Source organism: Sphaerodactylus townsendi, linkage group LG04 (genome assembly GCF_021028975.2).
Source record: "Sphaerodactylus townsendi isolate TG3544 linkage group LG04, MPM_Stown_v2.3, whole genome shotgun sequence".
NCBI classification, from domain to species: domain Eukaryota; kingdom Metazoa; phylum Chordata; class Lepidosauria; order Squamata; family Sphaerodactylidae; genus Sphaerodactylus; species Sphaerodactylus townsendi.
The window spans coordinates 152,542,586-152,555,581 of NC_059428.1; the positions used below are offsets into that span (position 1 = coordinate 152,542,586).

Genomic DNA, 12,996 nt, shown 5'->3' on the forward strand with positions numbered 1-12,996 from the left:
TTTATTTTGACAATGCGGAATGTCTAAAATAAGAAAAATAGGCCAATGCACAGGAAAACAAAGTCACGGATTAAACAATGCTTTGTGGCATATGTTTTTGGGAAGTCCATGAGGACAAATAATTACCTTTCTTCATGAAGGGTTTTTTTTGGGGGGGGGTAATATTTGCAATCTATGCTGTGCGTTTCCTTTAAATTGATATTGGAGGTGGGGGATGCAGTGGTAGCATTTTAAAGGTTAAGTTTAAACTTTCTTTAGAGGAGGAAGTCCTGGAGTTGTGGCTGCTGTTACCCTGCACACTATAGAGGTATGGCTTTTCTTTTGTTATAATTATCACGTACAGAATCTTAAATGGAAAAATGAAATTATTGATAAATAACAGGCTGGTTAGGCTGAAAGATCAGCAAAATTTTTATCATTTAAAAAGGTCAGCATATGAATTAACCCATTTACATAACTAACAATATGCTGCCTAACTTGACTGATCATTGACTACAATGACCAGAAACGGTAAATAGCGCAGTTGTTTTCTTTTTATCACGACCCCGCAAATAGATCTCCAGCAATCGCCAACTGGCTACCATTATAGCAAATGCAATGGGTTTAAAGCAGCCGGCCCTTTAATTCGCGCCTCTCTCGACGCATGCGCATCAGGCTCAGTTCGGACACGCCGCTGACGTCTTGGTGTGTGACATCATATTTCAAGCCGCTGCGGCGGCGGCTGAAGCCGAAAGGGCAATATAAATCCTGCGTTTCGCAGATCCTCCTTGCGAAAAACGGCATGCGCAGGGGATCTTTCACGAACCGTCTGCTTCGTTTGTAGGGTTTTTGTAAAAAATGGATTATGATGTAAACAGAGGTTTAGTCAGCAAAATAATGGGATTTAGTGCCAGAGATCAACCCTGATATGTGTGAATTTTTAAAAGTGCTGCTAAGCACACACAGAGCAGCGTTGCCAACCCCCAGGAGAGACCTGGAGATCTGGAATTACAATTCCTATCTATTCCCCTGAAAAAAATGGCTACTTGGGTAGGGCCAACTGTATGGCAATATACTCTGCTGAGGTCTTTCTCCACCCCAAACCCTGGACTCTTCAGGCATCTCCAGGAATCTCCCAACCAGGAGTTGGCAACCATGCAGTGCTCCTTCTCAGCGCTGGAGAAGCACCACCTCATACATTTGGCCTCTGTCTGGAGGGAAAGGTGTCCAGAGGAGGGGCTGAAAATGTGACTTCGTGCTGACTTGCAGCACAATCCTAACTAAAGTTACTCCAGTCTATCTGTTTAGGATTGCACCGATTGTCAAATTAGATATTTATATCCCATAGCCCTCCCCAGCCTTCACGGTGGGTCGACTTTGCTTCAAAATTACATTTTCTGGACACTGTTGCCTTATCCTCGCAAGGTGCCATCTTGGCTCCAGAACTGGGCACCCAAAGGTGGGCACATTGGATGGTCAGTCTCCAAGTAGCAAAGATCTGCTTTTAGGACTGATCTTCAGGTGACACAGATCTCTTCACCTGAGGAAATGGCCGCTTCGGGAGGCGGGCCTTCTGGCATCACACCCAATTGCCATCCTCCCTCCCTAAACCATGCCCTCCTCAGGTGCCACCGTCACAGTCTCCAGGCATTTGCCAGTCTGGAGTTGGCACCCCAGGTGTGTGTGCACCCAATGAGAACGCCGCATTTTAGAAGGGCAGAGAGAGAGGGTCGGGTCTCATACCGAGGAAAGTTTTGGGATGCTAAAAGCGAACACACCTGGCCTCCATTTTGGGGACTAGACATCTTGGTTGGATGATGAGGGAATTTGTTGTGGTGCTTCAGCCAAACTAGTAATATTTTATTAGTAATATTTTATTTATCCACCTTTCCGCCCTCACGAGGCCCACCGCTGCTAGCAGTTCCAAAGACGTGATAAAAATCACATTTCGGAGCCATGAAACTTTCAGGTTGTCTCACAAACCTAATTATTCTGAGGTAAAAATTAACCAGGGTGCCGACAAATATCAGTTGTGTGGTGTAGTGATCAGTGTCGGATCAGGACCTGAGAGAGATTTAGGTCCGAATGCCACAAAATGGGTGTCCTTGCGTTTGTCACACACACACACACACCCGCCTAACCTGCCTCACAGGGCTGTTGTGAAGATAACGTGGAGGTGGGGAGAATGATAAGCCGCATTGAGTGCTCATTGGGAAGAAAAGCAGGCGTTGGATAAAACAAACTCTGGGCAATGTTAACAACTTGGCCTCCTGAAAAAAGCGAACCTCCACCTCCAGAGGCAATGTACCTGCGGATCCCAGGGTTGGGAAGTGGCAAGGCCTTGTTTGCTAGCCCTCCAGGGCAACTAGTAGGCCACTGTGCGATCTAGTCCTGGGTGCTGGTCTCCTCCAGGGGTGATCCCTTCTTCTTCTTCAGACACAATGGTTGCTTTGTGGGATGGCCTTTGGCATGGCATCCCACTGAGGTTCCCATTCCCCACCCCCCCAGGCTGCACCCTCAAGTCTCCAGGAGTTCCCCAAGCTGGACCTGGCCCCCCTACCCCTCTACGCCACGTGCCAGGGCAACTTTAGGATGCCGGGAATGGTGGGCTGCTGTCATTCAATGTTGTGTTCATGCATCGCCCGCTGTTTTATTAGCAAACGACGATCGTGCATTTCTTTATTTAATTTTAATTAAATGAAATTCATTGGATATATATCCCGTCCTTTCCCTTGCAGGGGCGTCATTGCTGGCCCGCCTTTCCCGCTGACGACCCCCCAGGCGGATCGCCGACCCCAGCCTGCCCGCCGCTTTGCCCAGGAGCCGCTGTGGCCGCCTTCCCGCTTCTCTGAGAGCGCCGCCGCCGCCGCCACCCTGGGCCGGGCGACAGGGGGCGCCCGCTCGGCAGAGACACAACGCCCACCTCCGCTCCGCCCCGGACGGGAGGAGCCTGCGCGGGAGGGAGCCGCCGGGCAGACACCAGCCGAGCCGCCCGCCCGACAGCCGGCTTGCGGGGAGCGATCGGCAGACCCACCCCGCCAGGGCAGCAGGCCACCCGGGACAGAGGACCAGGGCGACAGTAGGGGGAAGGTTGCGGAGGAGGAGGACGGGGGGAGACAGCCGATCTCTCTCTTTTTTTGCACCCCCCCTTTTTATTTGCAAGCGGCGGTTTGTATTTCAGCGATCGGGGGCTATTTGCAGTGGAGGGGGGGTCGCATTGCAACTCAGTCCCCCCCCCTTTTTTGTTGCTTTTGCTCCGCCGGGCCTGGGGCTGCCTCCCGCCCCCGCCCCCCTGGCGGTGATGGATGCGAGGCGGCGGCATCCCCGGCTTGGCTAGAGGCGGCTGGGATGGGGAGGGGGCCGCCGAGGCCACTCCCTAGGCCAGCGGGACCCTCTTCTTCCCCCCCTCCTTAGATCGCGGCTTGCAAAGCGGACCCCCCCTTCCCCCCCTATGAAAATGGATCCGGATTTGCTAATGACTCTTTCTGAACCGGGGGGGACCAAAGCGGATCGAGAGGCGCTGCTGGCGCTGGGGCAGCTGCTGGCCGAGCAGAACCGGCCCTATCTGAGGCTGGAGCCCCAGAAGGGCCCCGATCCGGATTTCGTGCTCCTCTCCCGGGAGAGCCCCGAGGGGAAGCCGGCCCTGAACGGCATGAAGCTGCCGGCGGAGCTGGAGAGACCCCTTTTCCCCGACGGCTCCCTGGACTGTCTCTACCGGGTAGAAAAGGTGGACCGGGACCCCCCGGAGCCAATCAGCGGCCGGGGAAGCGGCGCAGGTGGGGCCGGAGATTGCCCCGGGGACGGGTTGGCGTTGAGGCTGGTTCCGGTTCGGGACACCTTGGAGCAGAACCCTGCCCTGGAGGGAGAAGAGCCGGCCGGCCTGGCGGTGCCTCCGGATTTCCTCCTCCTGCCAGAGGAAGCAGGCCAAGGAGAACCGCCTGCGGTTTTGCCAGCAGAAGAGGAGGACTTGCTCTTGGTCATGGAGTCTCCTCGAGAGGAGGTGCCGTTCAACTGTCTGCTGTACAGTAATCCCTGGACTCCCAATGGCGACAGTGGCCAGGGCCAGAGCTGCCCGGGGAGCCCCTTGGACTTCGCTCCCCAAGTTGGGAATGGGGTGGACCTCTTCCCTGCGTTGTGTTCCCCCGGTGATCTCAACCCACACATTAAGTTTGGGGAGATGGAGCATCCGGACCAGGAGGCTGCAGGACCCCCAGAGGACTCGTCCCGGCTCCGAGCAGTCTTCGACGCCCTGGACCGCGACGGGGACGGGTTTGTCCGCATAGAGGAGTTCATCCAGTTTGCCACCGTGTACGGTGTGGAGCAGGTAATGTAAGAAACATTTAGGTGGCTTTAAAACCTACTGTGATGGGCGGGGGGTTAAGTTTTGTCTTTCAGGGACTCATTGTCCATTTTTGACCCAGCTGATCTTTGTTGCGGCTGCTTTATGTTTTGGGGGGACATATTTGTAGGGTAGGCCAACGGCTTCAGTTGAAACTGCGCTGTTTTGGTCTGTGCCTTGACCCTTTTGGGGCCTACTTGGATGTAAGTCATAGGGAGGCCAGTGAGGGTTATACTCAAGTCAGTGTATCCAAAGGCCTGGTTTTAGATATCCTGCGCCATTTTTAGTGGCAGATCTTATCCTGGGTTGCCGTCCTTCAGGACACAGGGTAGGCCTAGCGTGTTGCCAATTCTCTTTCCTTGAGTGGCTTTTAGGCTCATGGACAAAATTGCGTGCTAGCAAGGAGGCTGGGTGGAGACTTCTTTGACAGGCTAGCTTTCTACATGCAAGGTGGAACACGTGCATCTTTGTGTGCCTCAATATTGCAGCATCCTGAATGCACTCACACAGACGGAAGTGGTACAGGCCAGAAAGACTATAACCCATTTTTGCTGGGCAGTGAATGTATTGCAGTGACACCTTAGTGACAGAAAATTGAGTGACACCTTAGAGACAGAATTTATTCCAGCCAAGGCTTTTGTGTTGTCGCTGAGTTAAAGTAATGCAATGAGGACTGGTCAGATTGGACGCCTAACTATTTTTGGCTTGTCTGCTTCACCGGTGGTGGGTTCCGTTCCACTGGAATGTTATTATAAAAGCTGGTCCCTTGGCGGCTTTTGAGATAAATATGTGGTTTCTAACCTGCATCTTGCATGCCTGAGACAACGGGGGCAGGGTTTGTGCTCAGACTGGTGGGAAATTGGCAGGAATGAAAGCCACTGGGAAAATCTCCGGGGGGGGGGGGGTGTAGAGGTTTCTTCTGCCTCCCCCATCCAGACCCCGAGAAAAGAGGGGGACGTTTTTACCTTGCAGCCGGCCCCTGAAAAATGAACACCATCTAAACAGCCCCGTCTGTTTCAAATGCGCCTGCTTAATAAAATAACTGGCATTCCTGTTTAATAGCTAGGCCAAGGTCTTGGTTCTGTGTCTATAAGGGCTGTTCTTTTGGGATACCAGAGTGCTCATTACAGATTCATTAATGTGAACCCGTTCCTGCATACCCCCCTACAAAAAGAATTCCTCTCTATTCGGTGTCTCGTTGCTTGACTAGCGGGTATCCAACTTGGCCTAACCCGGGTTGATCTGCTGGGACAGGTTGATTGACTGTTTTGCTCGGACTCTCTGGGGCTGGGGGCAGAAACTTGTCTTTAGGATCTTGAGGCTCCCGTCCCCATTTCTTGGGGACTGCCATGGCTGGTGGAGAGGAGAATAAAGCACGCAATACGCCTCTGCAATATTTTTTTCTCCTCCAGTTAGATTTTCAAGCCAGAAATTATTCTTACTGACGATAGTGTGGCAGGAGGCCATTGCTGGAAAGAACCGGCATGTATTTTAATGGTTAATGTATCCTCTGTGTGTGGATGTTCCCCCAACCCCAAGATCTGATTGTCTTGACAAAATGTGGGGGTGAAATGGAACGCACAATCAAAATTCTCCTTTGCGCCTTCTGATTATGGCATTTTGGAGAAGAGCTTTCTTGGCTGGCCCCTTGGGCCAAATTTTGCTTGTGCGAACGCACAACGGGATGAAAACAACATGGCTGCTGTTAAGAGTAGACGTAGAGAAACATAGAGAGGATGGGTAAACTGTTGGTCTGGGTAAACTGTTGTTCATGTTGTGGGTATCATTACTGGTGTGTTGTCTGTCCTTTTGAGGGAAAGAGAGCACACTTCACAGTTGTGCTTCTATTGCGTTGGCTGCGTGTGTTCAGAGCATAAGCTTGTTGTGGAACTAACCCATGATGAGTGACCCAGTTGTGGAAGGAACGAACAGGGAACGCTGCCGAACGTTCTCTCGCTTCGGTTGGCACGGCTTTGATAAATAAATCACAGCAAGCCGACATTTCTCCTAGAAATCTCGGAGCCAAGGCAGGTGAACGAGGATGGGTGCTTAGGGTATCGGGCTCAGATGCGGGAAACCCAGGTTCAAATCCCCACTCCTCTGTAGAAGCTCACTAAGTAACGGGGAGCTTGTCACTCTTTCAGCCTCACCCACCTCGCAGGGTTGTTGGTGTTGAGTTAAAATGGGGGAGGAGGGACAGATATTGGAAGCTGCTGTGGGTTCCCACTGGGGAAAGAAGCTTAAATAGCTGAATCACCAGTCATGTAAAAAAAGCCAATAAAGCTTATGGCGGAAGCCCCATATAAAGTTTGCAGAATGTCACATGCACTGTGTAGGCTCCGACAGCCTGAACGCTGATGGAAATAGGTTGGCATCAGTAGAACAAAAAAATTTCCCGAGGCCTCTCCCTCCCTGCTTAGCAATAACAATAAGAAGAGTTTGGATTTATATCCCATCTGTCTCTCCTGTAAGGAGACTCAAGGTGGCTTACAAGCTCCTTTCCCCATCTCTCCCCACAACAGACACCTTGCGAAGTAGGTGGGGCTGAGAGAGTCCCAAAGAACTGTGACTAGCCCAAGGTCACCCAGCAGGAATGCAGGAGTGAGGAAACACATCTGGTTCACCAGATAAGCCTCTGCCACTCAAGTGGAGGAATGGGGAATCGAACCCGGTTCTCCAGATTAGAATCCATCTGCTCTTAACCACTGCACTGTGCTGGCTCTCAGTGATTGAGATTGCACGTACAAATACCTGTACTGTGAACTGCAAAATGTTCAGAAGGTTTGTCTGTTTGTGATCTTGGATGACCCAGGCTGGCCCGATCTCATCACACCTTGAAAGCTGGGCCAGGTTGGGCCAGGTTTAGTATTTCGATGGGAGACCACCAGGGAAGACCAGGGCAAGGCGGGCAAGGGCAAACCACCTTTGAACATCTCTTGCCTTGAAAACTCTACGGGGTTGCTGTAAGTCGGCTGTGACTTGTCCACACCTTGGTATTACCGCTGTCAAAGAAACGGACCATGCTTTTATCCCAGGGTTGGGAAAGATTAACAAAACGCCAAAGCTGTAATTTTATTATAATTAGGGAATAACTTTCATTTTGAACAGGGTTGACGTTTCCGCGAGTGATTCCGATTGGGTTGGGCTCACTTTTGGGACAGTTGGTGAAAGAAATCGACATGCATTGAAACAGTGTTGGAAGAGGACGATTTCTATGAATATTCTCTGACCCATTCTCCCCCCCCCCCTCTTTGCCTGTCACCTGTGTGCAGCGGCGATCGTTGCCTTTGGGGAATACTTGGACAGTATTTGCAGTCACCTGCGACATTTGATTTAATTAGTACATTTATTAATTTAATTAATTCCTGCTCTGATTTGCATATGAGGGTGGAGACTTGAGAGGAAGGCTACCCACAAATGCCCTACTGGGAGAGAACAAATCTATCCCATAATGGTCCCAGTGGGTTTTCCAGGCTGTGTGGCTGTGGGCTGGTGGATCTTGTTCCTCGTGTTTCGCCGGCATCTGTGTTTTGCTCTGCATCTTCAGAGGCGTGTCACAGAGAGTCTGTCTGTGATGCACCTCTGAAGATGCCAGCCACAGATGCAGGCGAAACGTTAGGAACAAGATCCACCAGCCCACGGCCACGTAGCCCGGAAAACCCACCACAGCCAGTTGAATCCGGCCGTGAAAGCCTTCGACAATACATTATCCCATAATGGTTTCTAGGCCATCTTTCTCATTGAGATGATGGCTGTCTGCATGCAGAGAGTTGAGACACTTGTACTTTGAAGGGGGATGGTTGCCGAAGGGGACTGTACTATGTGGTACAGGACTAACAACTCTTGCAAGAACTGCCCTTTCTGATCTGAGCAGTTTCCAAGTATGAAAGGCAAGGGATTGTTTTCTTGACAGCCCTCCCAAAAGTATCTTGGGGAATGCAAACTTTTCATTCCTCCCTAGCTGAGTAAATCCACCATGGCCAGGCCATTACAGGTGCATCAGAAAAAGGTATTTCTATAGACATAGGACTGGCAACAATTGAAGGAATTGCTTTTTAGAATAGCTGGACCCTCTTTGCCAAGTGGGATAAAATAATGCAGTTAAAGCCCCCTTTTAACAAGGTCATAATGGAATTTCTTTTGTGGCTTGGGGTAGATGTGACTGTCTATATACTTTTACCAAGGTATGCTTTACTTTTTGGGGCCAGATCTTTGCACACATGCCAGGTAATGGAGCAGAAGCAGAGCTTTGAAATGCCCCCCTCCCCAAAAGATCTGCTTGCTCGTCCAACTTATTTCAAGGGGCACTGAATTCCCAAGACTGTGTTTGTCTTACAACAAAGTGTGTGTTGATGGGACTACCTTGATGAAAGCAGAGCTCCTTCCACGGTCCAGCGAAGAAGGGGAACTGGTTTGAAGCCCTTTGTATTTGTGGCTGCGGTTTCTGCCAGAACGGTAGTTTGCCCAGACTCGGCCCAGGGTATGGAAGTCGATTTCCTCCTCTTTCTTTTTTCTCTCCATAAAATCAACACCAGCATTGTGTGGATTGCAGCGCTCAGTTTCAGGCTCCAAAAGCCTTTGTGGGGAACTAGAAGGACAACTGAGAACTGAAACTCTCCGGTTCAGATTGTTCACAATGAAACTTTTTTTCCTGTTCTGTGTCCTGGGCTGATTTGAATGTCTGAGCAAACCAGGCGGTTGTTTGGGGCACCGGGGTCTGCACGGCGAAGATGAAGTGGGGACACCACTTGGGGTCCCTGGGTGGTGTCCCTACCAGCTTTGGGTCCCCCGTGTTGCATTGTGTGTGGAGTTGTTTTGCTGAGATCTGTCACGTGCTTTCAGCGGTGAAGACAGGGTCTGTGCAAGTATCCAGCTACAGCATGTTAGCCTTTGTTAGGAAATGCAGGAGGTGTGCTGTGTTGGTTTAATTCTCTGGCCCACAGTGATCAAGCAGTTGTACCAATGGTCACAGCAGAAGCAGCAGAGACTAGGGAAACTGAAGGTATAACAGGCTTGTTATGGGCTAGAAGTGTGCATAGATCAGAAGAGAAGAGTTTGGATTTATACTCCACCTTTATCTCCTGTCGGGAGACTCAAGGTGGCCTACAAGCTCCTTTCCCTTCCTCTCCCTGTGAGGCAGGTGGGGCTGAGAGAGTTCAGAGAGAACTGTGACTAGCCCAAGGTCACCCAGCAGGAATGTAGGAGTGTGGAAACACATCTGGTTCACCAGATAAGCCTCTGCCGCTCAGGTGGAGGAGTGGGGAATCAAACCCGGTTCTCCAGATTAGAATCCACCTGCTCTTAACCATGACACCACGCCGGCTCTCAAAAGTAAGGGTAGCCTGATGGTGCGCTCAACCTCTTCGGGACACCGAACTTGCGTCACCTGATCCCACTGTTGAGTCAAAAAGGATCCCTTGCCAGGGCTATTGGTCGCTGTGCAGCCCTTCTCTAATAACAGCAGTTCAGCATTGATCTGCCTTGGACACATGTGACGCTGCCTTATACCAAATGGGACAGTTTGTTCACTGAGTTCAGAATTGTCTCCTTAGACTGGCAGCCGCTCTCCAGGGTCTCTGATTTAGGTCTTTCCCATCACATCCTGCCTGCTTCTTTTAAATGGAGATGCTGGGGATCCCACCTGCCTTCTCCTTTGGCTAGGTGATTCCGCACTCTTCCATTCGTGCAGGGTGACCTTGGGCTAGTCACAGTCCTCTCAGAAGTCTCTGAGCCCCACCTGCCTCACAAGGTGTCTGTTGTAGAGAGAGGAAGGGCAAGGAGCTTGTAAGCCACCTTGAGTCTCCTTACAGGAGAGAAGGGGGGTATGAATCCAAACTCCTCCTCTTCCTCCTCCTCCTTCTTCTAGGTGCATTATTTTTAAAGGGTGATAGGAAGTAACAGGAGGAACGTTCCTTTCTTATTTTTCCATTCTCTAATGAGCAACTGTGGTTTGCCTCAGCATGTTGGACGTTAAAAGAGCCAGGCTGGATTCCAAGACAAATGATGTCCATTTCCCATGGGTGATGTCTGAATTCTGTTACCTCTTGCTTTTTCTACAAAAAACTATAACCCACCCACTCTTTTCCAACCGCAGCATTCTGCAGCCGGTCTGATCTTTTAAACCTTTATAGTTGCTTGTGCCAGGGCTCTGTACCAGCAAGAGTTTGGATTTATACCCCACTTTCTCTCATTTAAGGAGACTCAAGGCAGCTTACAAACTCCTTTCCCTTCCCCTCCCCACAACAGACAGCAGGTAGGTAAGACTGAGAGCGTTCAGTGAGAACTGTGACCAGGCTAAGGCCACCCAGCAGGCTTCATGTGTAGGAGCGGAGAAACAAATCCAGTTCGCCAGAGTCCGCCGGTCATGAGGAGGAGTGGGGGAATCAAACCCGGTTCTCCAGATTAGAGTCCACTGCTCTTAACCACTGTACCACGCTGGCTCTTAACCACTGCACCATGCTGGTTGACCTGGCTGCCCCTGTGGGATTTTGTTACTGATCAACTTGCACAACAGAATGCTGACCTTGATGCTGGGTGGGCGACTTTTGGAAATGCTTACAGGTGACGACAAACTGCTTTGAAACCGCCAACAGACCTCTGCTTGAAAAACCTGGGCCTGTCAGAGTCCCCGCCGCTGCAGTCTTCGCAGGGTATGTTTGCAAGCGCAGATACGATCTTCAGCTGCTTTGGCTGTTGTGCGTTTTTGTAGATGTATGTAATCCTTGTGTCATCCAAGCAAAGTTTCAAGGTGGGGGTGGAGTGGGAACAGAAAGGTGCCTGTAGCTGGTGAGAAACTCAGCCAGGGAAGGCGGTGGCTTTATGCAACGGAACAGCTTGGCGGCTTTGCGCAGCCAATGTTGCGGCTCCTGACCTTCCTGGTTTGATATTTTTCGTTTGCTGCCTGATTTTGCTTCTCCTTCGAAAGAAGGAATTTCAAGGCCGGAAGCGAAGCTGATCCAAGCAACCAAATCTTGCGCCCCCCCTGAAATGAATGTGTGTGTTGGTGCGGGATTGGTGGTCCTATGAGTGCAGGACCAACCAATGCTGAAAAATAAAGCAAGGAAACTTAGTGGTACGAGAGAGAGAGAGAGAGAGAGAGAGAGAGAGAGAGAGAAGCACGCCGCGCCAGTAAATATACAATCTGGTTAAACAAATGCACGGCCTAATCTCTGCCATTTGATCCATTTATTAGGATGCTTAAAATGCCTTCCCCCCCACTTAGCACAAGGAAGCTTACAGTGAACATGGTCCATGCCTGATTTAAAGTGTCGGAGGTAGTAGGTAAGCGAAGAAGAGGATGTCTCTCCCTTGGGGTGAATGTCCTCAGCGATCTTGAAGAAACAGTGAGTTGTGATCCTGCAAAGTTGGAAAACTGGCTCTTTTCTAAGAAAAACTTTGGGCGGCCTAGGTTAGCCCGATCTGGCTCGATCTCAGAAGCTAAGCGGGGTCAGCCCTGGTTAGTATTCAGATAAGAGACCACCAAGGAAGAAGAGTTTGGATTTATATCTCCCCTTTCTCTCCTGTAAGGTGACTCAAAGGGGCTTACAATCTCCTTTCCCTCCCCCCCCAACAAACAAACACCCTGTGAGGTGGGTGGGGCTGAGAGAGCTCCAAAGAACTGTGACTAGTCCAAGGTCACCTAGTTGGCGTCTGTTGGAGTGCACAAGCTAGTCTGGTTCCCCAGATAAGCCTCCACAGCTCAAGTGGCAGAGCGGGGAATCAAACCCGGTTCTCCAGATCAGAGTTCACCTGCTCTTAACCACTACGCCACGCTGGCTCTCAAAAGTCCAGGTTGCTTCACAGAGGCAGGCGATGGCAAGACAACCCCGCCAAAGGAATCTCAAGAGGATGGAGCATGTTGGAAATCCCATCGCTTAAAATATGTGCTTCCTTAGTCGAATAAGCTCTCTGGATCTTGCCCTGTGTTGTTCCACCCTGTTTTACTTTGAATGGATTCTCAGCTTCCTTTCACCCCGCTGCCTTCCTCATCAGGTCTGTTCTGGGGGGGTGGGGGTTGTTAATTTTAAAGTACTTTTCCCCTTCTGTTTTTAGGCAGTGCTCTTGTGGTTGCAAAGAGTGGGCGGGGCGGGGCGGGGCGGCATTTTACTGTTAGGAGTGACTGTACCTAACAGCCAGCGTTGGGATGGAAAAAGAACCTGTTAGGTTGGCGTTTCTCAATTCCCCGCCTCTTGCTTCCAAGTTTGGTTTAATTTAGTAGCCTGCTTGCTGTACCAGTGTGGGAAGGTTGGATCACGAGCCTTGGGAAGGGGGGAGTAAACAGTGACGTCCTTGTGACTCATTGAGGCCTTAGAGCCAAGTGTTTCCGTAGCTCTGTGTGGCTCTCCGATGGATGTGAAAGGGCTATTCCTTTTTCCCACCCGCCTGGGGCCATTCGATCACTTGCTACTGTCTGTCTGAGTCCCCTACGGCTTGTTTGCACTCCTTCAAACCGTCTCCCTTGGGAGCAGCGTGCTTTTAATGCTTTCATCAGCTCTTGTTCGACACGTGCCAAAAGTTTTCCAGTTCTGTAGCAGAGTTTCATCCGAGCCTTAAACGGGAGCAAGGGAGGCTTCTCTCGGGCGGTGTTGGAACATCTGGGTTACAGCTGTTTTTTCCTTCGGTTTTTCATTGCAATGAAAACTGGCCGGATTTCCACTCGGCAGCTCGAACTGGCTTTC

General features: G+C 50.7%; 1 protein-coding gene across 4 annotated transcripts in view; it reads left to right on the forward strand.

The window, feature by feature from the left end:
* The first annotated feature begins 2,939 nt into the window (after positions 1-2,939).
* RAB11FIP3 (RAB11 family interacting protein 3) overlaps positions 2,940-12,996 on the forward strand; it is a 70,817-nt gene continuing 60,760 nt past the window's right edge. For all 4 annotated transcript variants that reach the window (XM_048493945.1, XM_048493944.1, XM_048493947.1 and 1 more), the window contains exon 1: positions 2,940-4,303. In XM_048493945.1, the coding sequence (XP_048349902.1) occupies positions 3,431-4,303 (873 nt within the window). In that variant the 5' untranslated portion in view covers positions 2,940-3,430. The remainder of the gene's footprint in view (positions 4,304-12,996) is intronic.